The following is a 27,891-nucleotide window of genomic DNA, read 5'->3' as shown; positions in this document are numbered from 1 at the left end:
CATGAAGAGCATGTTTACTGATAGAGCATGGAAATCGATTAAGAGCAGAAAAGCAGCGTGGTGGATGAAAATGGAGGCAGAGAAGACAGGATTCTTGCATGACCCATCCGTGACAATGTGTAACTGCATCATACAACAATAACTAAGAAGGAAACAATATTCAATCAAAATGCATAACTGTTTGAGAGCTCATGTGAAAAGGACAGTTAAAGCAACATTCTTGAAATTTATACTTTGTATGACAAATTCTAAATTAGACTTAAGTCACTTTGGACTTTGAAATAAAAACATATGGGTTTCCGAGGCTACTTTGGACAGGACTGATATTAAAATATGATTTTCATCCGCAAACACACTTACAGGAAAGTATACATGTTCAAGTGGTGTGCATGCGTCAACACTAACATAGACAAGGGTCAAAGTAGGTTCATGGGATACCAACCAGCCAGGCCCCGAGTCCTGATTTACAACAACAGAAAACACTTTTCAAAGAACACAAGCGACACCTCTTAAAATAATACCAGAGTGGAGGCTGCCAACGGGGGTTTGATTTCAGCCCACCATCGTTCCTCAGCTCCATTCCGTCTCTTAGCCCTGGGAGATGGTGCTGTCATACGACTGGACAAAGGCCCAGAGTGTGAGTGAGTTTAACTAAACAAAAACACTCTCCCAGTCAATGTGGAGGCCTGCCCCAGTCCCGGCCTCCATAAAAACAATTCTGGTCTGCGTTAAACATGCACATCTCCAACACGTGATAACGCCGGGAGAAGTTTTCTGCATCTGGTTATACATCTCTTGCTTGGATAAGCCAAGAAAGGAATGTCAACAAAGTGGGGAGGAACAGAGTTATGGGCTGCTATGGACAGGGTCCAACACTAGGTGGTAATCTTGTGTAGTATTTGGGTTTTGCTCGTGTGGAAGAAGCATCCTATGGTCTGGAAGTCAGGAGGGTGCTGTTGTGTTCCTGATTATCACCACTTCAGAAGACTTTGTGATCCGACCAAAAGACAACAATGGTGACAGGGGGCCAACCTCCAAACTGTTGCCGTCTGTAACCATTTAACATCGATGTATGTGTCTACAGCACACTAGAGCCATGCTCTGAGGAAAATCCTCCCTGCCCTATCAAACATGCATAAGCTTAAGCCAAAGCAGGCAAAATGTACCAGTGTTGATAGAGGCTAAGCTCTACTCAATCACAGAGGGCTGCTGTCTAACATAGGAATAACCTAGGAACGGTGGTCATAGGGTATCTTGTGGATTGAGGAACCTCATGTGAGGCGTGGTGGGAAAGCACTGCTTTACAGGAGGATGGGGAGGCGGGTCAGTTAAAAGACTAAATTGAGCCTGGTTTAAATTTCATCGTACGAAGGTGTCACCCCTCGAATCTAAAAGCATTGCATCTGTGAGCTTGTATATCTGCTTTTTACTTAGCACTACACTGTTGTAAGACGGCGCATAAATCATTATACTTTGTCACTGGCCAAAAATAACGTGTTTTCAAGCTGATGTGGTGTTGTAATCTTAAAAATCTGTTACTCTCGCCGAGCAATGCAGTCGTGTGACAAAGTATACATTTGCCTTAATTCCTTAGATTAAAAGCAGCAGTGGGGTGGCCATAGGTTCCAGAGCCAGCATGAAGAGAATCTAAACAGCATAGTGATTAGAAACGTACCAAGCATTTGGCTTTCATTAGCTGCAGACAGAACCCCCAGCCCGACACTGAGGAGCTTGTCCTTATGTCAGTACTACGCCTGCCAATCAAACACATGGCTGTATGACATGCTATACTGATTAGCCGATCTAGACGCTGTGGTGGTCAGAAAATAAGTCAACAGTTCAAAAGCCTACTGTATGAAAAATAAATCCCTTTTATTGATCAGACATTTTGAACATAATCTTAACATTGTAAACAAATACATTGCATGCCTGCAATTAGAGTTCATAGTCTTTGGTCTTAGAGCAAATATAAATAACAAGAGCAGCAGCATTTTTTCCATTTACATTATTATATGAACCTGATGTGTGATATTTAAACAGTCCTTCGAGAAGTGGATTTCTTTCAAGAATACAACCGGGAGCAAGGAAAATAAAATCCAGCAGAATGACAATGGGAAAAATAACAATACGAAACATATCATGGTTACAGTGACATGTAAACCGTTTGGTGTGCTGTTAACAAGGTTTGACAGACAGTGAAAAGCCAGGCCTTACACACCATTTATAATGTTATGGTCCAGAAGTGGTTTAAAATAGTATTTGTAAATACCTTTCAGGGATAGTTTCATGTTACTGCTATGTCTGTCACTCTAAGGATTGATTCTTCCTATTGCACTGAGATGAGTGAAAGGACATTCATGCACTCTGCTCATTCTACATGGAATGGAACACTTCCAGCTTTTACATCTTTGATGAATAATTTAAAGGTAAACTCTTTGTCCTGCCTATGTTTTAACTTTCTGACCCTGATTTTATTTGATGCCATGTACTAAGTAATTGTCCCTGCGACACAGTAGCGTCATGTCCAGGGGGTGTACTTGTACATCAAGCTGCCTCACGCTACACAAACAGGAGATAGGCTCCTGCACTGGGCCTCATGGCTCGGCAAGGCTAAGTAATTGTAAATCTTCATGCACCGACTTGCACTGCTGCCTATCTTGGCCAGGTCACTTCTTGCAAAAGAGCGCTCAATGAGTCCTGTTTAAATTAAAGGTTAAATAAATAAAATATAAAAATATAGCCTAAGTGGCAATGAATTTGGACACTTTATTTTAATGGACAAGAAGAAAAACTCTTGATTTTCTTTCAAATAATTCACATGGTCATTGCAATATGATAAATTACCTTAGTAAATACGGTATGTGTTTCACATGACTACATTTGTTGCTATTTTGATCAAAACGGATTGCCATTTCTAGATCAGTGAAGTCCCAGTCCATTGTCCCAGTGGGGTTTCCAACGAGATGTAAAAAATAGAAGTTTGAGGAAAATGCGCAAAATACACAAATGTATAATTTTTAGAGCAGAAGATTACTTGAGAGATTAATGAAGCGTGTCCTATTTATCTCCTTGAGTAGAGGGTGGAATGGCTTTTTCCGCACTTTTAGAAAAATAACAACAAATACAACAAACAACTAAACTAAAACAATAGGGTTCCTGGACCTTTGCCGTTTGAACCCCTAAATAACCAGATAAATGGGAGTTTGCCAAAAAATACAAATATTGTAATTAGCACCAGAAAGTTTAGACAATCACTGGAGGTTTGTTGGCAGTTTATAATGACCTGCTTGACACTAACTACCTGAATATCATCTGGCAATGGGTAAAACCAAATGCATAAAGAAACACATTTGATCTACAGTAGATCTGTGTGTAGAATACTTATTTAAAAGGCACGGATTAATAAATAAAAATGGGGACATTAAAACAGATTGATTTGTTGTAGACTGTGACTCTACAAGTGTAAATGAGGCGTTTAAAATTAATTAAGCTTGTGAATCAGAAACACAACAAAAAGGAATATAAAATGATCTTCTTAAAACATATAATTGAAAAATCTCTACAGCCTTATATATAACAGTTTATACAATCTTTATTGTAATCAACAATTAATGATCAACCCCTCTGTTCGTTTCCTTTCATCCATTAGTGTTCAATGTTTCTGTCCCTTTTATTTGGCACGTCTTTCCCTTTGTTCAGTCTTGGGTTTACATGATGTTGGTGCTGGGCTTACTGGTTTTCAGGAATTCTGTGCCCAAGTGACCACAATGACAGAGAAGCTGAGCACTCCCACCATCAGTCCGAACACCAGCAGAGCGACAGCCTAGAAAACACAGAGGACTTTAATCAGAAGAACCACATGGGGAGTTATGGGGGCTAGCCTATAGGGCTGAGGCGATATGGACGGAATAGCTCAACATTGATAATGTAATGATATTTTCGGGATGATTACTGGTGCTTCCCAAACATATTTAACCATTGAGATTTATCAGGGGGAAAAACACTTAGGAACAGACATTATGTGGCATTTATAAATCTGACATCGTTTCCTGTTTTAGCATACAAAGATTCCTACCCCTAAATAATATACACGCTTTAACTCCAGAGGATACCTAGTCTAATATCACAGTATATTTATTATAATAATATAATATTGATATATCTGTCATCACAATACCGCCCACATGGAGAGAAAGTAAGCAAAACAATGAGTAAAATAACTCATAAATCAAAGCTAAAAGACTTGTTAGAAATCCTATATTGGAGAAGCGTGTGCTTACCCCAACAGACTCCAGTGATCTGAGCGGTCCGCTGCTGATCTTGAGGTAGAATATAGCAGGATAAACAAACAGGAGGCAGGTGGATGTGGTTGACCCTGGGGGGGGACGGACAAACAGGAAAGTGGGGCTTTATAGGCCTGACCTCGGGACTGAACCCGGATACCATACACTTTACATGCGATGTAACTCCACTCCCTGTGCACAAAGTGATTTATAAAAATAGCAGTGCACCTACCCACAACGCCGAACACGTTTCTGATGTCCGGAACGAAGATGGCGAGCAGCAGCACCACGCCCAGGATGGTTACAGTTGCCAAGACGTGGGTGAGCCAGGAGAAGGGCCTTCCTCCACACAGCATCACAGTCAAGGATTTACGGGCCTGGAACGTGGTCAGATCAGACACAATTACGTTAGTTAGTTAGTAGTAGTAGTAGTGGAGCTACTGGGGCTGGCGGCTAGGTGGAAGCCGATGGTGTCTGCTTTTAGAGGATACATATCAGCTTAACCACTTCAGCCTATACTATAATGACAAGCCTGAAATAGCCAGGGGTTAAAGTGGTTAAAGGGTGACTTCACACATTTTGTAGCTGAATCCTATGGTTCCATTGTGATGAGGACTCCAACAGACTCTGTGCCAACATACATGCCAACGTCATCTACATGTATTATGAAGTTTGAGGCCAATCTACAGTTTTCATATTGGGAATCAGATTTGCGTGGCCTCACAACAGAACAATGTTCTTTTTTTTTTACACCCGTCACCAGAGCAGCCGGCCTCCAACCGAGGTACACGCACACCAATCGTATACTGTTGCTATCTTTTGCCCAGCACCCAGCCTAGCCTAGTAGGTTTTGGACGTGCATGTCTTTTGGCTGTTTTCAGCCTCATTTTCAACTTCATAGGCAGCCTGCGCACACTCTACATAGCTGTTGGGTGATAGTGAGGGGTTGTCTACTCACAGGGAAATGGATGACGGGCACAGTCAGCAACACAGCCAGGAGGATGGTCAGACGAACAGTCATCACCATGACGTCCCGTGGCATGAAGGAATCATAACTGAGCAACAGCTCAGAATTCACGTGGTCTGTTAAAGATGGACAACATTAGTTGGCGGTTATCACAAGGACATTTGGTGAAGACACAACATTAAGTCCACGTTTGTCACTGCTCTCTTACTATAGAAGGTGAGGTAGCCAAACAGAGCAGAGAGCAGGTAAAGAATGAAGCTCAGACCGATGCTGACATTGGTGACGTTCTGCATCCTCTTCTTTGTAGGTCTGTAAGGACACATCGGAAGACAACAACAAGCACTTCATATTTATTTCGTCCATCTACTAGCGCATAATATGTTTGATGATTGCTGATGCTAAGATAAATTAGGATGTGGAACGTCTGAAACGTCTTTAATGCCGACCTGTCCAGTTCGCAGTAGATGGGCAGGACGGTTGTGTGGCACAGGAAGGAGAAGGCCATAGTGGGGATGGCGTAGGCACTCTGCAACATATACATCAATGCATCATTAACAACTTAGCTGATAATGCTGTGATATCTGGTAGTGGGAGGGGTAGTGCTGCTGGGTGATGTGGACAGAATCAAATATAACAATATTTTTGTCCAAATACCTTGATATCAATATTGTTATGATATCGTGGGGATAAATATTTACACAATGAGGTTTTGATGAATAGCAATGTTAAGAAAAACTGCAATATACTGTACAAACAACTGAAAAGGGTCTGGGGCAATTTCTGTGAAACATCTCCTCATAGTCGATTTGATTTAATTTAAACTGATACTGTCTAAAGGTGTTGTGGTCAATATTGATATATAATATTGTGTGTGTGTGTGTGTGTGTGTGTGTGTGTGTGTGTGTGTGTGTGTGTGTGTGTGTCCTCCCCCCTTTTCCACGTTTGTTATGTCTTGTTTAAAAGAGAGAAAAGATAATGATAGATAGTACATTGCGCATTGTCAATAAATACATCTTAATAATAATAATAATCACCAGCAATGCATATATAAAAGGCCAATTATAGCACAGCCAGTTAAGTTCATGAAATGATATCACATTACTGTAAGGCAGCCTTTTAAACCAGGAACACTTACAGTATACATCACAATATCCTTATATCCAATATCATTATTATCATCACAATATTAATTTAATATCAACGCATTGCCCAGCCCTAGGTGAGTTTTATTAATAGTTATTATTAGTAGCTGAGCTGCAGAGTGTGACGTGTGATGAAGCAAAGTCACAGATCCAACCTCATCTGATTAAACAGAAAAGACCTAAAATGTGCTAATGCTCTAACTTGTTTGTACCATACTGTGAAACCGCCATGTGCTTGGTGTAATTCTGCACACACCACACATGCACACATGTGCTCTTTGCAGACATTTAAGCACATGTGACTGGCAGCTGCATGTTCCACTGGAGCATGTGGTGGTCCTTATACACAGTACAATCCCTCATATTTAATGATTGGGAAATGTCACTGGTGTCAAACAAGCGTGTAGCGCTCTTAGTCTTGACAATGACATGCTGCCTCACATGCTCTGCGTGTGTTGTTGCAGGGGGCTGAAAAGATCTATCCTAAAAAACGTATACACACCTTACTGGAGATGACAAAGAGTTTGGGCGTGCAGTCTGACTCTGAGTCATTGGAATTTGATACCTGGGAAAACAAAGAGAGAGAGAGAGAAAGAGAAAGAGAGAAAGAGAGCATTATTTCAGAGATGATGTTCTGCAGGAATGCTGCAAAGGTGGGCAAGGTTAAATTAAATTCCATTGTCCTGGTTACGGTCTGAAAAGCAAACAGTCATCCACCCCCATTTTGCTATTTTGGGCATGTCACTATAGGCAGCATTTATTTTAAACAACCTTCTAGAATATTAAAATAATTGCCCATCTACAAGGCCACGAGCTTGTGGACCAGCTATTTTTTTACACTCTTAGGAACAGGGCTTAAGTGTTAAGTCACACTAAGGCTGCATGCAGGGAAGTAATCGTACTGCCTGTATATCCAAAAGGGTTAAAGTTCATTTCCCGGCTCTGGCGAGGTGATCTGAACTTCCTTCCCCTCAGGATTCACAGAGCAGGGTTCTCTCTGGTCCTCATCAGGCACAACTGACTCAATCAGTAAACTCAATCTCCTGGATTGATCCCTGACTCTCTGGTCTGGCATATCTCCCTCAGGTTCCATGGTGCTGTCTGTCTGTATGTCTGTGTGCTACAGTATGTGTGTGTGTGTCACGTGCACGGTGCTAAGTATGTTTGTTACCTGGTAGGTGCCTCGTAGCAAGGTCACATTGTGAGGAAGAGGGCAGGGAATGGACCATTTCTTAACAATAACCTACAAGGGAGGAAAACACAAGTTACTGTAAGATTGTGTTGGTGTATGATCATTTGTACAGGCTTTAAAGATGCAATCCAAAACCGTTTTCTGTGAATAAAATGTTATTTAATCCAGTGGCTCTCAACCTTTTCTGGATCAGGGCCTACTTGGAAATATTGAGAGCATTCGCAGCCGGCCCATCTGACCTCTTTAGTGAACAGATGGGTGGCCTGTGTGCATTTTCAGAGGATGTTTTTTATACCAGTTTACACCAGTTACCTTTTTGACATTTTATCTTTGTGGGTATACAGGTTGAGAACCAGTGATTGAATGCACTCTGTATGATATGAGTATCATTCTAAAACAATATAACTAACAGGTGGTCTCCCTGCTTTTCCATTGAGACATTTAGATCCCTGTAGCCGTTAGAGCCACTACTGGTTGACAAGAGATATTGCATAAAACTCAATTCTAAACAGCTCGCTTTCCCAAATGTGCTCTCGCTCAACGGTAAAAATCTCTGCGCTTGCAGGGGTACCAGTGTTGGAATCCCGGGTAGGACTTGAAACTCAGCGATTCCAGCTTTAAGTTATAATTTAGTATCAGTAATGACTATAAATGACTTACAAGTGACTTGTAAGCCCATGTGGGCTGGGCAGTGGCACTCTATAAGGTGTAATACACTAAAAGCTACAGTTTGTACGTTTTATGTCCTGACGGAGAGAGGCAATTTCAATGATGTCCGAACTACAGCAAAGATGCCGACTAGTTAATGGCATTAACATACTCTACCTGGTAGAGTATGTTAATGCCATTAACTAGTCCAAACTGTGTGGTAGAGTCTACCACACAGTTTGGTTAAAACAATTATCATTATAGAGATAAGTCCTGGATTGTAGCTGTTAATAAATAATAATAAAAAACTAAATAACTAACTTAACTCACTCAAATGTTAAAAAACAGAAGAGATGAGAGGAAAGACATAAGGATGATGTGTTGCAGAACTCACCACAACAGCGAAGTACAGCATGAAGACAAACGCAATGCTACTGGTGCAGCCTAAGAACCCTGAGAGAGGGAGAGATATAAAGATATAAATATAAATGTACAGTATTACACCTAGGTTGTGTACAGTACACAACTGGGTCAGAGCATGTCACAACCCTGGTAGAAGTATATAAATTAGGATTAGCTCCACATACCAATCTTGGGCAATAAGGCCAGAGGTAGAACCACACACAGCGTCACCAGAATCAGAAGTATCCTGCCATTTTCGTACCAGGCATCTCTGGAAAAGCACCACAGGGGAAGACAGGGGAAGAATAAGACACAGCAGCACACGAGGGAAGGGACATGAAATAACAAAGGCAAATGTTGATGCTGAATCAAACCATGTTTCCCAACCACAGCATCCCGGAGCTCTGACATGATGGGGACAGCCGAGATGGATCTCTAGTGCCTGGAAACAGGCTGGCCCTGGAAATTTGTCTCCATTTCGTGCTCAAATACAGAGAGACAGACCCATCATGTGGTATGAATTAAGGGCTTTAGCTCTCGCAAACCATAACAATTATGTAATTCACATGCAAACGTTCTGTCGCTCCGTCAGATGAGGCCAGATTTCACTTGCTGGGGTTTTTGGTAGAGGGGGAATAATATTTTCCTTCGCTGAGGGATAGCCTTGGTGGTTTATTCGGGAAAGAGGCTAGGGAATCTTGGGGGGAGGAGGAGTATAGCGGGGGGGGGGGGGGGCTAGTGGTGACACATGTGGAAGGCATGCTGGCTTCGCTGGGGTCGGGGAGGGCGGGGGAGGGGAGGGGCGCTGGCTCGGCTTGGCGCTGCTGTGTGTCGGCCCGCAGCGTGGGGTCATGAGGGACTGGCTCCAGCGCTCTTTATGGGGCTCCCATAGTCGGCAGCACCTGCTCCAACCGCATCAACACCCACTGACCCCCGTTTGGCAGCTTCACAGCTGCGAGGTTACCATAGGCGCTGAAGGCCTCGTCTCGCTGTCTACACAGATTCTGGTCCTTAAACTGCATGTCACAGAGGCCGCCACTCCTCTGACCACAACCGAGTCTCACTGCGACGCCTCTCCTGCAGCTCCTACACTCCAACGTTGGAGTAGCCCAAAAACCAGCCGCCCACTCCGCAAATCCTACCTGGAGCTTGCCAGCCCAGTGCTGTCTGCTACATAATATAATCTCCAACTACAACTGGGATCCACCCCGATGAGCTTGAATGGAGTTTACTGTATGGGGGGAGGAGAAGAGGATACCTAGAATACCCATGAAATGTGGTGCATTTCACGCTTTAACAAGCTGCAGGACAGTGCTCCCTCAAGGCTGGAGGAACACTGCCAATGAGTCAATCTCCACCAAGTGTTGGAGATCAGCATAAATCTTGGCCAATGCAGCACAAAGCCATCACAGCTGTCCATGACCTTGGCCCCCATCCCTGCAGCTTAAACAAGACAAACTTAACCAGGACATACAACCATTGCATTATCCTCATCATCATCATCATCAACATCACAGACCAACATTGAAAGACGAAGCACAACCACGTTTCCCTCTACCACATTAAGACAAATGAGCCAGCAAAGTAGAAAAGCTTCTTAATATGAAGCAACTCATTTATTCAGGCTTTGATGGGGGTTTGAATATGAAGTCTGTTAACAACCCAAAGCCACTCATTAACAGCGCTTGTTTTGTTTCCCTCAGCAGTTGGGCCGCAATTAGAATGGCAAAACTGATATCCCCTTGTATCACTCTGATTCCGGGAGAACATGTGTGAGAGATTTGAGGGTGAAGGGACCGGGAGGAGGAGGGGGAGCTAATACAAAGCAGCTGTGTGTGAAGGAAGATTCAGATGTTGACAGATCGGACGGAGAGCAGCTACAACTCTCGCTTAAATCAGTGTGCCTGATAATAAAGTGATAGTTACATTCTTGGCGTAGGACTTGCTCTGTGTGAGGCATTGTCAGAGGTTTCAGGGGGGGCATCCACCAACACAACCACATACAGTAAGTGTACATTTTTAAACTTTAACCACTTAAGCCCTACACAGTATATACTTCACCGTACGACAAATAGTGAAACTAGCTGACGTACAAGTTCACAACCTGTTGCGATGCGACGTGCTGTGAGCTTGTTGGTCTGATATCTTCACTACAATTGTTGGAAATAAATATATAAATACAATGTCCCCCAAAACAGGGATGCCAGGGTTTAATGTGGTTAAAATAACACTGTGCTGTGTGCAGGACCAGTGAAGGACGCTGGCTGCTGCTGATGGGTGACGAATGGCTCTCTCTCAAAACACACACTTCCTCTAGGTCTGCTCTGCGTTACACAACACCCAGCGCAGGCTTCCCTCCAATCGCTCACAGACAGTAGTGTATTAGTGTACTGTGGTTTGGCGAGACATCCTCCATCACATTTCTCATACGGTTCCCATTGGCTGGCCTCAGATCAGTTTGTATCAGTGTAGCCTCATGGACAGCATTGTCAAATGTTTTGGGGGATGGGCATAAGTGCCGCTTATTTGTCGTAGTGTAACATGTAGGACCCATCATGATGTTGCTTGGCTGTAGAATCATGTTTGTTTGTTTTTTCAGTGTGCGGGTCTGCGTGTGTGTCTCTGTCTTGCATACCGCTGGACCGACGAGCAACAAATGTCTTCTACACAATGGGTAGGAATTACCCCCACAAATTATTAACTAATTTAACTTCATAATGGAAGTCAATAAGGCTCCGTTTATGCTGAAACCTGACTCATGACACACGCTGACACTTGGGAGTCCGAGATGCACATTGGAGCCACGGCATTCCCATGTGGATTCCAAAATCAACATGATTCGATGAACCTCTTAAGGTGCCAGATCAGCGAAGCAGTCCACTCAGTCAAGTGGGCGAACGGAGTATATGGTCTCTGGACCCAGGCAACTACCTACCCAGGGGCATCAGGGCTGAGGAGGCTGCTGATGGCAGCAGGAAGCTCTTCCTTCAAGATGAACAAATAGGACGCCATCGCTGAAGAGACACACCAGTAGAGGGGTTGGTCAGAATACATACATTCGTTTTTTAAAAGAGCTGTAGACTACATTACATTAAGTGTGCAAACAATCAAACACCAATACACGTTGTACTACACAGACATTAAAATGGGACAAACAATCCCGAGTAGGACGATGCACACCGGTCTAGTAATGTTAATAATTACTTGTTGAAAGACTTTGGACTAAGGAAGTCATATGTCATTGAGTCAACTACATGAGAAGACACCTTTTTGTTTTGTGTGAATGTAATTAAAGAAGATAAAATGTTCCATCTTGTGATTGTTCTATAAATAACTAGGTGACAACAGACACAGACCCAATTTAGTCACTGCCCATTCTCCCCTGTAGCTGTGCAGTCCCTGTGTGCTGTGCAGTGGCCTAGAGTCATAGACAACTGCATCAGCCCCTTTGTTTTCTCCATCCGACAGTGAGGAGTTTCACCGAGACGGATGGTATGACGTCGTAATACATGCAGCGGAACACGCTACTCCTCCCACTTCCAATCTCTACTTATGGTTTAACGCCCTCCCCCGCCAGCTTCCCTTACGTGCGAACACGGCCGGCCAAGCACTGAGGATTCGAACCCCAGGCTCCATGATGGTGGGCAGGCACTTTACACCTGCATCACCTGGATGCTCTGGTAGCGGTGATTGTAAGCAATTTACCATCTAGATTGTCAGTCTTGTCAGACAACTCTGATTTGTCATCTGCCAGACTGCCACAATCTCTCAACACCCATTATGCTGACCAGATTAAAATGAAAGAGCATTTATCTTTCATTATACAGTTTTTATCAATTTTATCAATTATCACATGAACTATATTCTTGGGGAGTATGGGGTTGATGTGCTTTTCATTACGTGGAAATGGGTGTAGTGGAGGGGGATGTAGATCATAGGCATGAGGGAGGGGTTGTAGCTCTGAGGTCACACAGGCAGGGTTCGGGTGTGACAGGCTGTTCCAGGGATCACCCATGTGCTGAGGAGCAGACATTATGCAGATGTTCCAACTACTGAGTAGAAGCAGTGGTAGAGGCCAGGATAGAGGAATGGTACGGACAGGAATGTTAACAATAATGATCCCTGACGCTAATCCAGGTATTTTCCCTCCCCTCTGACTTCATAGGGAAACAGGAAATCACACACGTCTCCTGCGGGGCTCCTCCCCCTCAGCTTCTTAGACAACCAATCAGAGAGGGGATTATGGCCACTTCCTGCGGGTCAATGTGGCCCCCCAAAAACATCAGAAAGAGGGAGAAACCCAGGGTGGAGGAGGCATGGGAGGAGATGTGTGTAATGTTTGGACCTGGGCAGGGCCAGAGTGGAATGGAGACTCTGAAGCAGATTATAGCCAGTGGTAAAGGGAGGTAATGTTAGGGGATTTAGATTTGGGAAGCCAGGCAGATCCTGGGTTAGATGGGACCTTACTGCCCTGGGGCAGATCTTCGGGTCTGCCTTAAACCAGCATAGACCCTAATCCCCAAGATCCCGTAATTGTTTTCATTAGAAAATTCCTTCAGCAACATTACTGCCCACACAGATGCACACACACACACACAGACACTGACTCACTGTCACTAGTCAAATGCCATTACTAAGTACTAGTGCGTCTGCTTAGTGCTTATACGAGAATATTTGATGGAGCTAATAGACTACCAGACATTGCTGGGGTGGATGTCTGCAGTAACAGTAGTCTATCCGCAGCTAAGTTACAGTGTGACATTTCATCCATCAATGTCAATGAAACAACGGCCTACTTTTAGACCACGCAAGTGGATACACAATGACAGGCATCACACTGCAAGCATGATGTAATAGTTTAGTTTCATGCAGTTGGTTATGATGAGTACAGCAATATTTCCACAGCCATTAAAAGCAATGGAAATTCCTGGTGTAATGATACTTACATTTCTAAACAAAGGGCCCTTGAGTAAACAAAGAATATTGGCACAGTCAACACTGGAATGATAACACAGTCTAATAATAAACATACAATTCTAGAAGATCTTGAGTAAACTATCTGTGTGTGGCCAACAAAGTCTGCACAGTGGGAGAGTGTAATAGTGTATTCAAGTTAAGTCACTTTCATTTCATTAAGAGCACAGGGCAGTGACAGCCCTAGGCGGGCCAGCAATTAAGGTCAATTGGCCCACCAGCCTTTGGCAACATAGATGAGTGTTTACCCAGAGTGGGACTAATTGCACGCCTATAAAAAGGGGCCCAGGGTGTCGACGGATGCTCCGGGTATGCTCGCTTGCTCACACGCTCAGACATACTGTCCCATGCTGGTGCAAAACCACAATCATACCAGAGGGTGCTGCAGTAATCCACTCAGCCTCACCACTAATGACTGCAGAGGAGCCATCACCTCAGCTCTCAACTGTGTGAGGGGAACTGAGGCTGAGGGATGGATGGAGATGGGAGAGGAGGAAGAGAGGGGAGTGGTGTGGTGTGGGGGGGGCATCCCATTAGGTCACTCATCATCACAGTGTGTGGGAGTGGGTTTACCATCAGTGATCAATTAGAGGGCGAAGTCAGGTTTCAGGCCCGTGGGAGGGCGGCTCGGAGCACAACGGCTAGGGGGACTAGGGGTCAAAGGTTATCAGGGAATCTACGAGAGAGGCACTAATATGGCACAGAGTCCACTGTCCTCCAGTAGGAGGCACTATCTCACTCTTAAATTAACTGGGCATAGTGTAACCCTGAAAACAACACCTAAATGGGTGTGGATGTTCAATACATTGTCAAATATAATGGATGGGTGTTGCTTTAGTGAAATAATGTCAGCTTACCGCCAATATTTTGGATGAGAATAGTGCTTCCAACCAGAATCTGAAAAATAAATGTTAATGTCAATATGTTTTCCTGGTATTGTGGAAGGAAATAATCACATGACTTAATTAGTTATGTTGGGATATGCTTTCTAGAGTATTTAGACAATGTAAACCCATGCAAGACAGGATACTCACTTTCCCTGGCTTTTGCAGAGCTCGATTTCCAAGTTCTTCATATGAATTGATGCCTAAACATATAACAAACCAACTTTGATGTACACCAGACTATGTCATGTATAAAAAACGAGTGACAGACCTATCGTGATAAGGTATATGAATACAACAATTTTGAAACATTAACAAGAGCACAGTAGCAGGGCATGCAGAACAGCAGTTATACAGAACAGAAACATTAACAAGAGCACAGTAGTACTAGTAGGGCATGCAGAACAGCAGTTATACAGAACAGAACAGAAACTTTAACAAGAGCACAGTAGTACTAGTAGGGCATGCAGAACAGCAGTTATACAGTACAGAACAGAAACTTTAACAAGAGCACAGTAGTACTAGTAGGGCATGCAGAACAGCAGTTATACAGAACAGAACAGAAACTTTAACAAGAGCACAGTAGTACTAGTAGGGCATGCAGAACAGCAGTTATACAGAACAGAACAGAAACTTTAACAAGAGCACAGTAGTACTAGTAGGGCATGCAGAACAGCAGTTATACAGTACAGAACAGAAACATTAACAAGAGCACAGTAGTACTAGTAGGGCATGCAGAACAGCAGTTATACAGAACAGAAACATTAACAAGAGCACAGTAGCAGGGCAAACAGAGCAGCAGTTATACAATGGGCCTCATATACTGTATATTCAAATGTTGCTATACTGTCCTGGCCGTTGCAACGCAGCCTCTCAAGGTGTATCAATGATACAAATTCGTTATACCATTTAGTGAAACAAGGGGTCTTCCACTCTTTAGTCAAGATTATCAATTAAAATATTGTTACATTTTTGGGGTTCAATTAACTTCGGATGATCTATTGCCTTATTGTACCGTCATCGTATGGTCTACATTAACTGCAGATATTTATCAAATAATCAGAAAATAATTATGTACAAATGAATAGATGACATAATAATTACAATACATTTCATAAGAATAACTAATAGTTGCAGCCATAACTGATCTACAAGAAGGTCATCCATGTGAATGAGGCCCATTCTCTGTTAATTTCCCCTTTTAGCATAATTTCACACCTCTTCTCTTACTTGCAATCTAACCAAGACAACACTCACAACAGTAGCTGATTAAGTGTCATCAGTGATGAGATAAAGATTGGAGAAACACAGATCATTGTATTAAAAGCCTTTCAGCTACAGTGATTAATCAGGAGTTCAGCAATAAGGACAGTTCAGGGTTGAGATTGAAAGTAGACCCACATCAGCTATTTTCACTATTTGGGAAATAAGTGGTTAATTCATATAGTACGTCTGGGTCCCTGATCTTTGACATCAGTACTGGTCAGCGCCATAAACATCACACGTAGCTTCACCAATCAACGAAGCAGATTGAGATAAGACACAATGAGACTTTTGTATTGATTGACAGATTGAAGATGAAATTAAGAGTAAATGAAATCAACCAATCAATGCCTCTCACCTGTTTGGTCACACAGTTTCAGGAGGAGATGAATGGAGTAGCCAGCCAGACCGGACACCAGCAGCAAGAGAATACTAGAGAGCAATGGAAGGACAATACGATATCACACCAAAGTTCAACTGAACAGTAAAACAAGATCACGATTGTATCTACTCTTCACGAAAGAATAGCAGCTGTTTTAAGAGCACTGTGATTGAGGTTGCCATACTCACCAGAAGCTGACTATGCCAGTGCTGGCCATAGCATATGCTAACCCCAGTATGCCACTGCCCATGATGGCATTCATCAGGTTAAAAACAGAAAAGGCAAAAGAGGCTCCTTTGGTCCTGGGATCTCTTGGTAGCTGCACAGAAAACAGAACAAATCAGATACATGGAAGGGAGAAGTCCAGACTGGTAAGAAAATAAAATAAAAAATATGATACATGATATAATACATCTGTATTTTAAATTCCCCACAATAATAACATAAATAAAAAAGATGATAAACCTGGACCAAAAAAAACCCATAAAACGTTTACATTAGGCTACTTTAAAGACAGTGATTTTGTCCTAACAATACGCAAGTGCTGGAGAACCAATTATTTAGTTAATACAGGTCCAAAATTATTATTCTCCATAAAATATAGGAAATTACCCCATATTTATTGAGAGACATGATGCTTTTCTTTGATATCTGGTTTGTCTGGGTTTTCTCAAAAGAGTGCATTTGCGTGTTTAGCTTGGAGCTTTGTGTGCTAAATGTTTTCAAATAGAAACTTTAGAAAATAATGAAAAAAACATATTTTGACAGAATATATGTAAAATTATCTTTAATCGCCTTAATCGGTGGTCTAGGACTTTTCAAACTTCTAGCATCAGTCTAGTTTTAATTTAAACCTTTGAATCACCAGAACCTGAGCTTTATGACAATCGTCTTACTATGCCGTCTCTAGATTCAAATCATTACACCAAGGGAAAGCTAACATTTATATTTTTTACCATATCTTATTCTTTGGTGTATATGTTTATAATAGTGTTATGAACCACTGGTCAACAGCAATGAAAGATAAAATAAATAAATAAAAGCAATACATATTTTCGGAATATGGGTTTGGTTGGAATGGTTTGACCGGGTCATCCCTATGTTCCCCAGGTTCTAACTTATAGCATGTTATGTAGACGGCACTATAATTGCATTGTATATAGTCATAGCACGCCATAGTACATATGTATAGCATAGTAGTATATATATATATATATATATATATAGTTTATATGTATAGTCTCATAATATAGATATTCCACTGTTACTTTCTTAGTTTACGCATGTTTTATGATAAATGCTTTTGTGATGTATTCCCATGCTTTTGTTCTTGATTATTGTAAATCGCTCTGGATTAAGAGCGTCTGCTAAATGCCTAAATTGTAAATTGTTCTATGTTCCCCACTTACCTTAGGGTTTAGGGTTAGCGTTAGGTTTCTGGTTTAAGGACTTCAGTGTTTTGTACTATACAATTGTATGTATGTATAAGTACAGAACAAAGAATGTTTGTTTTTGCCATCTTTGTTGAAGAGTCTGAGCAATTATGTTTTAGTTTATTTTATGCCAGTGTACATTTTTAGTTGGCTAAGACTAGATGGTTTAAGTAGCCGGCAGGCGTTGTTGCTATGTTTGTAAAGAAGATGTTCAAGTAGTTGGCCACATCAAGCTTGTCAGTGATGAGAGTGTCGTTCGATTTGATGTTTATGTTTGAAAACCTGGTTTTCAGTTTCTGACCGCAGCCTAGTTGGTTGTTGAGTAGCTTCCAGAGAGCTCCAGAGGATTGTTTGTTTTCCTCAGCTTTATTATTGATAAAGTTTATTTTAGCTGATTTGGTCATGGCAGTAACAATATTTCTTAGCTTGTTTCGTTGGGTTTTTAGGTTGTCCAGCTGAGCTTGGAGATCACTGTCGAAGCGCTTGGCAAGCTTTGACTTTTTTATAATTATAAATATATTGCCACAGAAAAATGTAGAATGAGAATGACCATGACAAAATAAGTCAAGCTTAAAAATGGGTCATGCTGGTAATAGAATATTAAACAACCGTTGTAGATTCCATCACTTGTATTATTATTCAATAATAACAGTTGTACAGTTCCTGGTGTTTAAAAGAAATACTGCTACAATGGAGCTTAGTTATAGAATTCTTCCCAATAGAAGGGAACATTTAACATGCAAGAACGTGGAAACAATTAAACAATTTACACCAGACTGACTTACAAGTTACCCACACAAAAATGTAAGGGCAAGCATGTGAACCATCTACATTTTGTTGATTTTTGACTGTCTGACCACATTGACAAGGTTTCCTACTGCTACTTTAATTTGCTGTATGACTGGTGATCGTGCACTGCATGTTTACTAAGGTTATAAAGCACAACATACACATATCATCATACTTTTTTGGAGTAGCATACTTACAGTTCCTATTAAAGGAGTCGTTTCATTGCCTTCAATGTCGCCGATGGCCCCATAGCCTTCAACAGCAGGTCTGTTAACACTGAAACTCATCTTTACTAAATGGACCTTCTTCACTCTCACGCGTCAACCGCACAAACTATGACAGACAAAATGTAATGATGGCGATAATGTCCCGACGTAAAGCGATGCTTTCAAGATGTCATATTCGTAATCCTACTACAACTCTACCAAGTTCCAACTAAACTTTATAGTTGCTGACTGTTGATGTTTATCATCATGTCCAGTGATCAGATCACATGACAAGCCACACTCCGTCGCATTTTCACCGTCACCGATGTCAGCAGCCAACCAGCGATCGGCTCGCGGCCCAGTCGACCAATCGCATCAATCCCACACGAGTCCAAGTCTACCAGTGATGACGTGACTATGCAGACGCATGTATGATGTGATGTGCACAGAGGCAATGTTAAGGTGAGTTATGAGAACATTTGGGGAGTTTAATAATAATATTAACACCTGAATGTCTTGACGGACAAATACGTTTATACATTTGAAACGTCAGTTTGTTAGCTAGCTCTGGACCATAGCTCTAATGCCTTCAGTCTAATGAAGGCACATTAGAGCTATGGACCAGAGCTAATGTTAGCATTGATACACAAGCCTGACATCATGATTCATGACCGATAGTGAGTGCATGTCTCCCTTTACCATATCTAGAACCGTCCAACCTGACGCCTTCATAGATTCATAGATACTTTGGCATGACATTGGGTGACAACAATACAAATACGACGTGACAACAATGCTTTGAGTTTGATTATAAGCGTCAATAACTCGGTCGAAACAGCGTTTTTTTTTTTTTTTTTCAGGATTGCATGCAAAGTCAAAGCACGCAAAAGTCACGCGCAAATTCGCACCGAGAGTCAATCTATACACTTTCAGGAATCTACATAGCCTAGTAAGCCTACATTTGTCTGTCTCTCAAAACCGCTCTCAAAGGGCACCTACGGACGGCTGCAATTCAAAACTGCCCCCCGTAAAATCGGAATCCCCCCCTTTGTTTTCCCCCTCACTGTATGTTTCTTTTCCCTTTTTACCTCTATGATGAATTCCTGTTCTGTGGCTATTTGTACGTCTCTAAATGTTTTGATGAATTGAACAAGGTGGACCCTCTTGTAAACAAGTGTAATGCTTTATTGGGTCGTCCACACAGTTAAGTCTTTTGTATTGAGTTGTGCTTGAAATGTACTGTAATTCTGCTAATAAATATTTCAATCAATCAATCAATGGTAACAAACGAATGGAGAATGACTGGCCATGTGTATCGATACTCTTGCCATGACAACGGGTGCACGACACGTACGTGTCGTGCACATACGTGCAGATGACCGACGTGGCATGACGTCATACACTAGCCTCCAAGTACCCTGACAACGGGTACTGACTGACGTCATAGTACTTATAATACTGACGACCACCAACACCAAGTACTCTGACAAGGGCTAGGCTACTGCACTGAGCAGCAATGATAACAGTGATTTGTTAAATGTATTGCAGGATTTCCACGAGGCTCTTCAGACTTAAGTGCACTCTAAGAAAGGTGAACATCCCCACCCTGCAGCGCAGCTTCTGTTCTGCAGTCTCTCACCGAGTCTCAGCTCATCCTGCGTCTGTTCTAAAGGCCATGACCATGACCGATTCCGAGCAGAGCCAGATGAAGCCAGCCAGAAAGTTCTACACGGCCCCTCCAGAGGTCCGCGGGATGACCACGTTAGACAGAGAGGCTTTCGCCCAGACGGTTATAGTCCCAGCCGTGCGTGTTCCCAAAGGAGTGATAAACAAAGTTGTGAAAAGTCTGAAAAGATGCGGAATCCCGCGCTCAGGGCTTACCAGAGTTGTTAAGGAGGAAAGCAGTGAGACGGATAACTTCCGCTTGCTGCTGTTGGATCCCGGCAGGGTGATTTCAGCAAGTTCCTTCACTGAGGCTGAAGCCGAGGCCATGCGCTCATTTGATGTTCCTCAGGAGCTCCAGTACTATGTGCTGCCTCTGACCTATGAGAACCTGAAGAGTGAGGATGTGTTACGAGCCGTTCTTCCTGAGGGCCAAGACGTCTCCACAGCGTTCAGTCGAGTCGGACACATTGTACACATGAACCTGAGAGACCATCAGCTGCCTTACAGGAACCTCATAGGTGAGGATCAGGCTTGATTTATACTTGGTTGCATTAACTTGCATGTCATAAATGGCGGATCTACAAGATCACAACAACGCATCACATTGAAATGTTTTAATTCATGTACATTTTGGTATTTATTTATGCAATCAATACCCGATACTTAAATAGCAAACATTTCAAAAATATTGGTGACTACATTTTGGAAAATTATAGTAACTAGACCTGTCCCCGGCCGGGCACCGCACCGGCCTACTTGGGAACTATAAAAGTATAAAATACCCGTTATATTGTTTGTCATAGCACCCATTTTAACTGTCTGTCTGTCCCCCTTGTGCCCATATATGGAGCTCTCTATATCTGCCTGTTCTTGTCCCTTTTATGCCCATATATGGAGATCATATGTTATCAGTATATGGGCCTGGCCATATGGGGTGGAGGGGTGGGTAGCCTCGGTCCCAGTCTTACTCATCTGTGAGGATGCCATTTTTCAGTCAGTTTGCACTTTTCAGACATTATCCACAGCCAACCCCCCACCCCGGGCAAGACCAGGCACCTACACTGTAGAGTCGGCGGAAGTGTCAGGCCGGAAACAACCGTCAGATGTATTTCCCCCAGATGCCATATTTTTTTGACTAATCACATCACTTTCATTCACGGAGAATGTAAACAGTTTTGTAAAATGTCAACGTAATTTCCTTGAGCAGTATTTACGCCAAAATCCAGCTACTTCTGCCGATACACTACAGTGTAGTAGGTCTTTCCCAGTGTGTGGGTTCAGGTTCAGGTTAATTTATTTGTTTGTCCCCGTGGGGCGATTTGGTTTACAGCAAGCAACACAGGCAGGTAACATGAAACACAAAAACACAGTAAAAAGGCACATAGTACACATAGAACAATAAAACAGGATGGCAGTTAAGGTATCAGTGTAACATTATAATTCATTAAAAAAATGGGGGGGGGCTGTGGAGAAAGATTGAAGAGTGCAAACTGACTGTGAAAAATGGCAGGTGTGGGGTTGCCATGGCAATAAATTCGTTCTCGAGTTACGTGGATTACAGACGTACGCACAGAGATGTGGCTCATTTATTGCAAGATGATTTTTTCACGCTGTACATGTCATGATTTTGTTAGAATATGGGTAAGTGGCCCAGGCCGTAGCGTAACGGTCTGGGCACCGGACTGGTGATCCAGTCGCGGTGTGCCGCGGGTTCGACTCCCGGACCCGACACGGCCTTTACCGCATGTCATCCCCCCATCTCTCTCCCGTTTCCTGTCAGCCTACTTTCTATCCCTTAAAAATCAATATCTTAAAAGAATATGGGTAAGTACATCTGGTTTTGGCACAAACCTCTTCATTTTGAATGGGAAGAAGTCTACTTTTATATGACAACACTCTTGTCATAAAACACATTCCACTCTGTGAATGGAATGTCTGGATGTTCAATTACAGATAAATTACATTATGTGTAAGTGGATAGGATACATAGTGAGCTTATTCAATTTGGCTTTCCTCATTGCATAACATTACACCTCTGCTGCCCCCATACCAGGCCAAGTCATAATGGACAAAAACCCAGGGGTGACCTGTGTGGTCAATAAGACGGACATCATCGACTCGACTTACCGCAACTTCAAGATGGAGGTGCTAGCTGGAGAGGAGAATATGATGGCTAAAGTAGGTTAAATGCATTGATTTAGTTATTGTGATACATTACATAGAATCTCTTTATTTTTTAATAGTCACTCAAAATGAGTATTCTTAATCTTATGGGTCTCTTCTAATCACTTAAATGATTGATTCCTGTTGTAGGTGAAAGAAAACGGGGTGACCTACGAGTTTGATTTTTCTCGTGTGTACTGGAACCCCAGGCTGAGCACAGAGCACCAGCGTGTGGTGGACCTCCTCAAACGCGGCGACATCGTACTGGACGTGTTCGCCGGCGTGGGACCCTTTGCCCTCCCTGCTGCCCGCCGTGGTGCCATCGTACTCGCCAATGACCTCAACCCAGAGTCCTATCGCTGGCTAGAGCACAACAGCAAGCTGAACAAAGTGGACCGCAAGGTCAGAACCTTCAACCTGGACGGCAGGGCGTTCATTCAGGGACCCATGAAGCAGGAGCTTCCCGCCCTGCTGAAGGGAACAGCCAGCATTCACGTGGTTATGAACCTGCCCGCCATGGCTCTGGAGTTTCTGGATGCGTTCAGAGGCCTCCTGAGCCGGGAGCTTTCCTGTGAGAACAACCTGCCCATAGTGCATTGTTACGGGTTCTCTAAAGACGAAAACCCTAAGAAGGACATGGTGGAAAGGGCTTCCTCTAGCCTTGGGTTCTCCCTGGAGGATCGATGCTCTGTGCATTTGGTGCGAAATGTAGCTCCAAACAAGGAGATGATGTGTGTGAGCTTCACCCTTCCCAAAGAGGTACTCTTCTGCAGGGACAGTGAACAGACAGGTAAGAATCCATTTACATTGGATGCATTTATTCTCACCGAAAGTGAATATCACAAATATTAAACAAGGTGCTTATTTCTCCACAGACTTTACAGCGGAACCAGCCCCAAAGAGACAGAAGTGTGAAGAGACGACAAACTAAATGGCATCACTTCAGTTCAATTGCAACCTTTGTAATTTCAAGAACCCCACTCACTTTTTTTTGGTCCTCTTTAACTTATATATAGAACCTAAACAATTTAAACCTGAGGTCGATTCTAAAAATGGCTTCTAAATCCTAACCCAAGTTTAACAAAAAATGAATCATGTATGTTGCTACATAGCAACAACTACCACAAATGGGGTTCCCATTTGTGGGAACCCTTTTTCCCTTTCCCCCCGTTTCCCTTTTTTTTTTTACAAACTATGCATTCTGTTTGATTTGACTTTTTTTTTTTTTTAAGTATGCATTTTGATTTTACTGTAAGTGACAAATCATCACATAATAAATCATGACAACCCTCAAACTGTATCCAATTTGACAAATTGCACCACAGCTGTCATTATACAGTGTTTAAAGTCACAAGAAAGTGAAAGCTAAAAAATAGCAGGCACACTGTTTTATCACCATTTATTTAAATAAAAAATAAGAACAAAGTACATAAAATGAAAACAGCAATTTACATCCTGGCCCAATATGAGTCAGAACAACCTTATTTGTAGTCCCAACAAGTTTTGGGCTTGACATGTAAGTCACTGGACTACAAATACCGCCATGGTGTCTGTGCTGTCCAGACGGGGTCAGCCCAGGGAAGAGAACATCCCACTGAAGGCGTCCTGGATGGCTCGATGACATGCCAACGCCGAGGTGTATCCTCCGGCCGTGTCCTGGGGCATGGCAGCACGCACGTGTTTCAAATACCTGAGAACAAGAGGAGAAATGCTGCATCAGGACTCCGTTACAGCACAGATACATTTTGTAAATTACTTTGTGGCCTGCCGCCTGTGTCATGTATTGGTGGCACTCTGTCATCGACTGTGTAGTGTCCTCTTACCTGCAGTATTGGATACCCACGGCAATCAAAGAGCAAAGGTGAAAAGTATCTAATTACAAGTAGCTCTTAGTGTAACAGTAACTTTAATGTGTTTTTAGTACATTCTACAATCAGTCATTCTACTTAAATATAATATATAGATAAGGTATTATACACTAGTTTTGGAAAGGAATTACAGACTACTGTTATAGCTGACACAATCAGGGTGATAATCTATTTAAGAAATCTTTATCAACGATAGTAATATGAGGTTCGCATAATGCAATCATTGACAAAGCTTTCTTCTGAAATGACTTTAGAGAGCATCACTGAATTGGAGGGAGCAGGGCCTATAGAGGTTATGCGCATGCATAAAGTGAATTGAATGTTTAAAGTTATTTAATGCAATCAAATAGGAATTGTGTTTGGATGTATGAGCTGTCAAGGCCAGTCAGTAGGCGTTCCAGCATAACTTCCGGGTATGATGATGTCACACACATACCCTCTATTCATATTGAAATGAATAAAGGACCACTTCACCACTTTTCAACCTATCTTCATATAATAGGTCCTCACTAATAATCATGAAAAAAATGGCGCAATATTTTTTTACTCTGTCTCATAGGAGGGCTGTGGGCAATTCAGAAATCGTCCTCCAGTGACATCGATGGGGAATACAAGCTAATAGAAATTACAGGCTTTCTAGTCCTGAAAAGTTGCAATGTGAAAATGGAAGCCATCATTCTCACGATAATACAAATCTAAACATAAAAATAAATAAAAATCTGCCTAATGATGTCACTAGAGGACGGTTTCTAAACTGCCCTCCTATGAGACACAGACCGAGTAGCCATTTTATCATGATTATTAGTGAGGACCTATTATATGAAGATGGGTTGAAAAGTAAAGTGGTCCTGGAACCCCTTTTGGTGTTTTAACTAAGCATTATGTTATACTTTAGCTATTGAAAAATAGCAGATCTACAAGCTCATAGCGCACCACCGAGTGGCGAGCTACGAGCTTGTAGGTCTGCAATTCTTTCTAAATCGTGAAAAAATAAGTCATGTCAATTGGCCCTGTCCTTGTGACCATAAGCTATTGTTGAGTAGTCTTCAAAATAAAATATGTACTTTCTTGAGTAATATGTAAAGTATATTGCTGTACAATTAATCAAGATCTAGATTCAGACACCTATGCAATCTCATTTTGAGAAGAATCATGCATTATTTTAGTTACTCTTATGTTCTTGTTTGTTTTTTAATAAATATTTTCATGGGAAAAAATATTAGAATCGTGATTCACATTTTGTGCAAGAATCGTGCAGCACTAGTCAATCAGCAGTTCTACTTCACTATACAGTGTTCTAGTACTCTTTCCATGCCACCAGAATTATAGTTGTCAGAAAAGCTTGAGTAAGTTAGTTTTCATCAAATCCACACTCAAGTTATTATTCCTGGCTCTCCAAAACCCTTTGTCCCCTTGTCGGGACAGATGAAGACAGGACTACCCGTTCACCCACACTCAAACACCTACGGCCTAAAAACCTCTCCAACATGCCTCTATTAAAGTATTATAGGTGTCTTTTATTTTTTAAGTGCTTACAGCTGTAGCCTGCCAAGAAGGCCCCCCTTTTTAGGTTCTCAAGCAATGGCAAGAGTCACTGTTTATTTTCACTCTGAGCCGAAGATGGAAAAACAGTCGAGCTGTCAATTAAAGCCTCCAACCTCTTGTCCTCACAGTGACGGGTGCTCTCCGCTTAGAAGTGGGTGGGGCGGAGGTTGACCTATGGACCCCACCTATCCTAATCCTTCCTCCTCTCTTTCACACACAAACATGCTCATACAATCTTGAACCATCGAGAGTGTGTGCTGGCTGGGAGAGCAGCACCCCGCACACGAATGGGGCCTCACTGGTTTCTCACACCTAACAGTCCTCAAGCAACTGAGACCCCCAACCCCTCCCTTCCTCAGTACCATCAGAACTCATAGCCCCAGCAGAGAGGTATACTATAAAGCCCTCACACGAGTCAGGCTTTGTGGCTCCCTGTTCCAGAGAGCTGGGGGAACTTCAAAGTGAAAGAGGGAATCAAGGGCACAGACAGCCTTCCGATTTCTATGACCGACTCGAGATGCTTTACATACAGAGTAACTCAACACCTGTGGGGAGGCTCAAAGAGTGTGTGTGAATGAATGGGAGAGAGAGAGATGTGTACTGTATGTGAAAGAGAAAGATTTTGATCAGAGTGCACATACTAGTATATCAAACATTTATTTTCCTTTTGGAATTCTTAGTGATTCTATGCGGTACTGCAAGTGTAAACTGAGCATTTATGACGTCATCAAAAATGATCATTAATTTTACACAAGTTAACAACGCAGAGCCTTAGAATAGATGTCGGAAATGTGAGTAGAGCAACAAGGAGACGGCAATCAGAACGCATGCACAAATACCACTCATCGACAACCACTAGAGCGACAATGCACAAGTTCAAAACAGCAGGGTCCAGTGATTAATAATAACTTCATTAGGCCCAAGCTGCTCTAGCGTGTCCTTCACAGAGCACTTGAGGGAGGCCTTCTCAGATGGCTTCCTGCACGAGATGAGTGCTGTCTATTGATTATATTGTACTGGGCCTTTTTAACAGTGAAAAAGTGGGCTATTTACGGCCTAGCTAAGTCTGCTCTTCCTGCTAATCTAATCCCCAAGCTACTCATGTGGTCATGCCTTCCAAGAAAGCTGAGAGCTCTGTGTAACTTTATACCTGCCTGCCCCTAAGGAGAGAGAAAGGGGGGGGGGGGGGGGGGGGGGTTTGAATAGTGTAAGTGGGGGGTGGAAAGTAGATGGAGAGAGACAGGGAGAGGATATGAAGTGAAATCACCTTTGGGTATCACAACCACCAACCGTCTTCTCTTCTTAAGCCCACTTCGTCTGCCCTCCGCTCACCCCTAACATGGAAGCTTAGTTCAGTTCTGCCCCATTAATTCTGCCGCTGTAAGTGCATCTCCTCCCAAACGGTGAGATGCATGCGTATACATGACACGGGTACACACCGGCTGTAAATGAAGGAATATAAACTTGATATGTCTCACACGACCACTGTGCTTTGACAACGCCTCAGTTTGAAAAAAGAAACACTGTTGACATCCCACACATGCAAAGACTTGAAATGCATTAATGTGTGAACTGTATCCTTAATTTTTAAAAACTGGCAGATGTGGCTTGTTTGTGTTTCTTTTAAACTTCCTTCTGAGAGAAAAGGACACATACAGACAAAAACCACAACGCACGCACGACACAAGTCTGAAACAGCTTAATACTAGTACTATGAATTTGGCTTTAAAGTTGCAATCATAACCATAACTTACTTAATGAATACAATTATGTTAATGTAATAAGCACAGTTGAACGTGGCCTACTCTTCCTTTGAAAAATATAGATCCTGGTGTCGGGTAGGACACCTCCTGGTCTACAACTAGTACTGCCTGAGCTCATAAGCGCACTATCTCCCTGGCCAAGCAGGGGATTGCCTCTCGCCTGAGCTGGCGGAATTTGGTCTCTCATGATGGTGACCCGGGTTCGAACGCCAGGTAGGACATAAATCAGCTGCTTTAACTCTTCATAGTGCACAGATCTGGCATTGCTGTAACGGTTTCATCTCATCCTGTAAGTTTTGTACGAAGAATAAGTTCAAACTTA

At 42.5% G+C, this 27,891-nt stretch overlaps 3 protein-coding genes across 5 annotated transcripts in view; 1 reads left to right on the top strand and 2 right to left on the bottom strand.

Moving 5' to 3' along the window:
- Window positions 1-1,879: 1,879 nt before the first annotated feature.
- On the bottom strand, window positions 1,880-18,826 carry slc38a6 (solute carrier family 38 member 6). The gene is made up of 16 exons (XM_083791409.1): window positions 18,557-18,826; window positions 16,326-16,456; window positions 16,114-16,187; window positions 14,643-14,695; window positions 14,466-14,505; window positions 11,570-11,648; window positions 8,820-8,905; window positions 8,627-8,685; window positions 7,564-7,635; window positions 6,895-6,957; window positions 5,697-5,776; window positions 5,459-5,559; window positions 5,242-5,366; window positions 4,516-4,660; window positions 4,281-4,375; window positions 1,880-3,823 (listed from the first exon to the last, which is right to left on the bottom strand). Exons 1-16 carry the CDS (start codon window positions 18,644-18,646, stop codon window positions 3,740-3,742), a joined length of 1,377 nt encoding a protein of 458 aa, XP_083647535.1. The 5' UTR covers window positions 18,647-18,826; the 3' UTR covers window positions 1,880-3,739.
- Window positions 18,827-18,969: 143 nt separating this feature from the next.
- On the top strand, window positions 18,970-23,643 carry trmt5 (tRNA methyltransferase 5). Of its 2 annotated transcripts, XM_083791479.1 has the most exons (5): window positions 18,970-19,027; window positions 20,114-20,748; window positions 22,284-22,408; window positions 22,544-23,183; window positions 23,269-23,643. In XM_083791479.1, the coding sequence occupies exons 1-5, from the start codon at window positions 18,993-18,995 to the stop codon at window positions 23,322-23,324; spliced, it is 1,491 nt and encodes a 496-aa protein (XP_083647605.1). In that variant the 5' UTR covers window positions 18,970-18,992; the 3' UTR covers window positions 23,325-23,643. The 2 variants fall into 2 exon arrangements, with proteins under 2 accessions (XP_083647605.1, XP_083647604.1); XM_083791478.1 differs by having other exon boundaries at window positions 22,544-23,365.
- Window positions 23,644-23,778: 135 nt separating this feature from the next.
- mnat1 (MNAT1 component of CDK activating kinase) overlaps window positions 23,779-27,891 on the bottom strand; it is a 59,857-nt gene continuing 55,744 nt past the window's right edge. For both annotated transcript variants that reach the window (XM_083791480.1, XM_083791481.1), the window contains exon 9: window positions 23,779-24,083. In XM_083791480.1, coding sequence (XP_083647606.1) covers window positions 23,963-24,083 — 121 coding nt within the window. In that variant the 3' untranslated portion in view covers window positions 23,779-23,962. The remainder of the gene's footprint in view (window positions 24,084-27,891) is intronic.

Source organism: Protomyctophum parallelum (genome assembly GCF_964188405.1).
Source record: "Protomyctophum parallelum genome assembly, chromosome: 20".
Classification (NCBI taxonomy): Eukaryota; Metazoa; Chordata; class Actinopteri; order Myctophiformes; family Myctophidae; genus Protomyctophum; species Protomyctophum parallelum.
This window is presented reverse-complemented; position numbering and strand designations above follow the sequence as displayed.

Bases quoted from the DNA above. Each gene is read 5' to 3' on its own strand.
- slc38a6 (XM_083791409.1), bottom strand. From the start codon at position 18,646: ATGAGTTTCAGTGTTAACAGACCTGCTGTTGAAGGCTATGGGGCCATC. The intron at 8,686-8,819 runs GTATGTGGAGCT...TCCCTCTCTCAG, and splicing joins GGCCTTATTGCCCAAGATTG to GGTTCTTAGGCTGCACCAGT. The intron at 5,560-5,696 runs GTCGGCATTAAA...GTGTCCTTACAG, and splicing joins ATCTACTGCGAACTGGACAG to ACCTACAAAGAAGAGGATGC.
- trmt5 (XM_083791478.1), top strand. From the start codon at position 18,993: ATGTATGATGTGATGTGCACAGAGGCAATGTTAAG. The intron at 19,028-20,113 runs GTGAGTTATGAG...AATGTATTGCAG, and splicing joins TGCACAGAGGCAATGTTAAG to GATTTCCACGAGGCTCTTCA. The intron at 20,749-22,283 runs GTGAGGATCAGG...CCCCCATACCAG, and splicing joins GCCTTACAGGAACCTCATAG to GCCAAGTCATAATGGACAAA.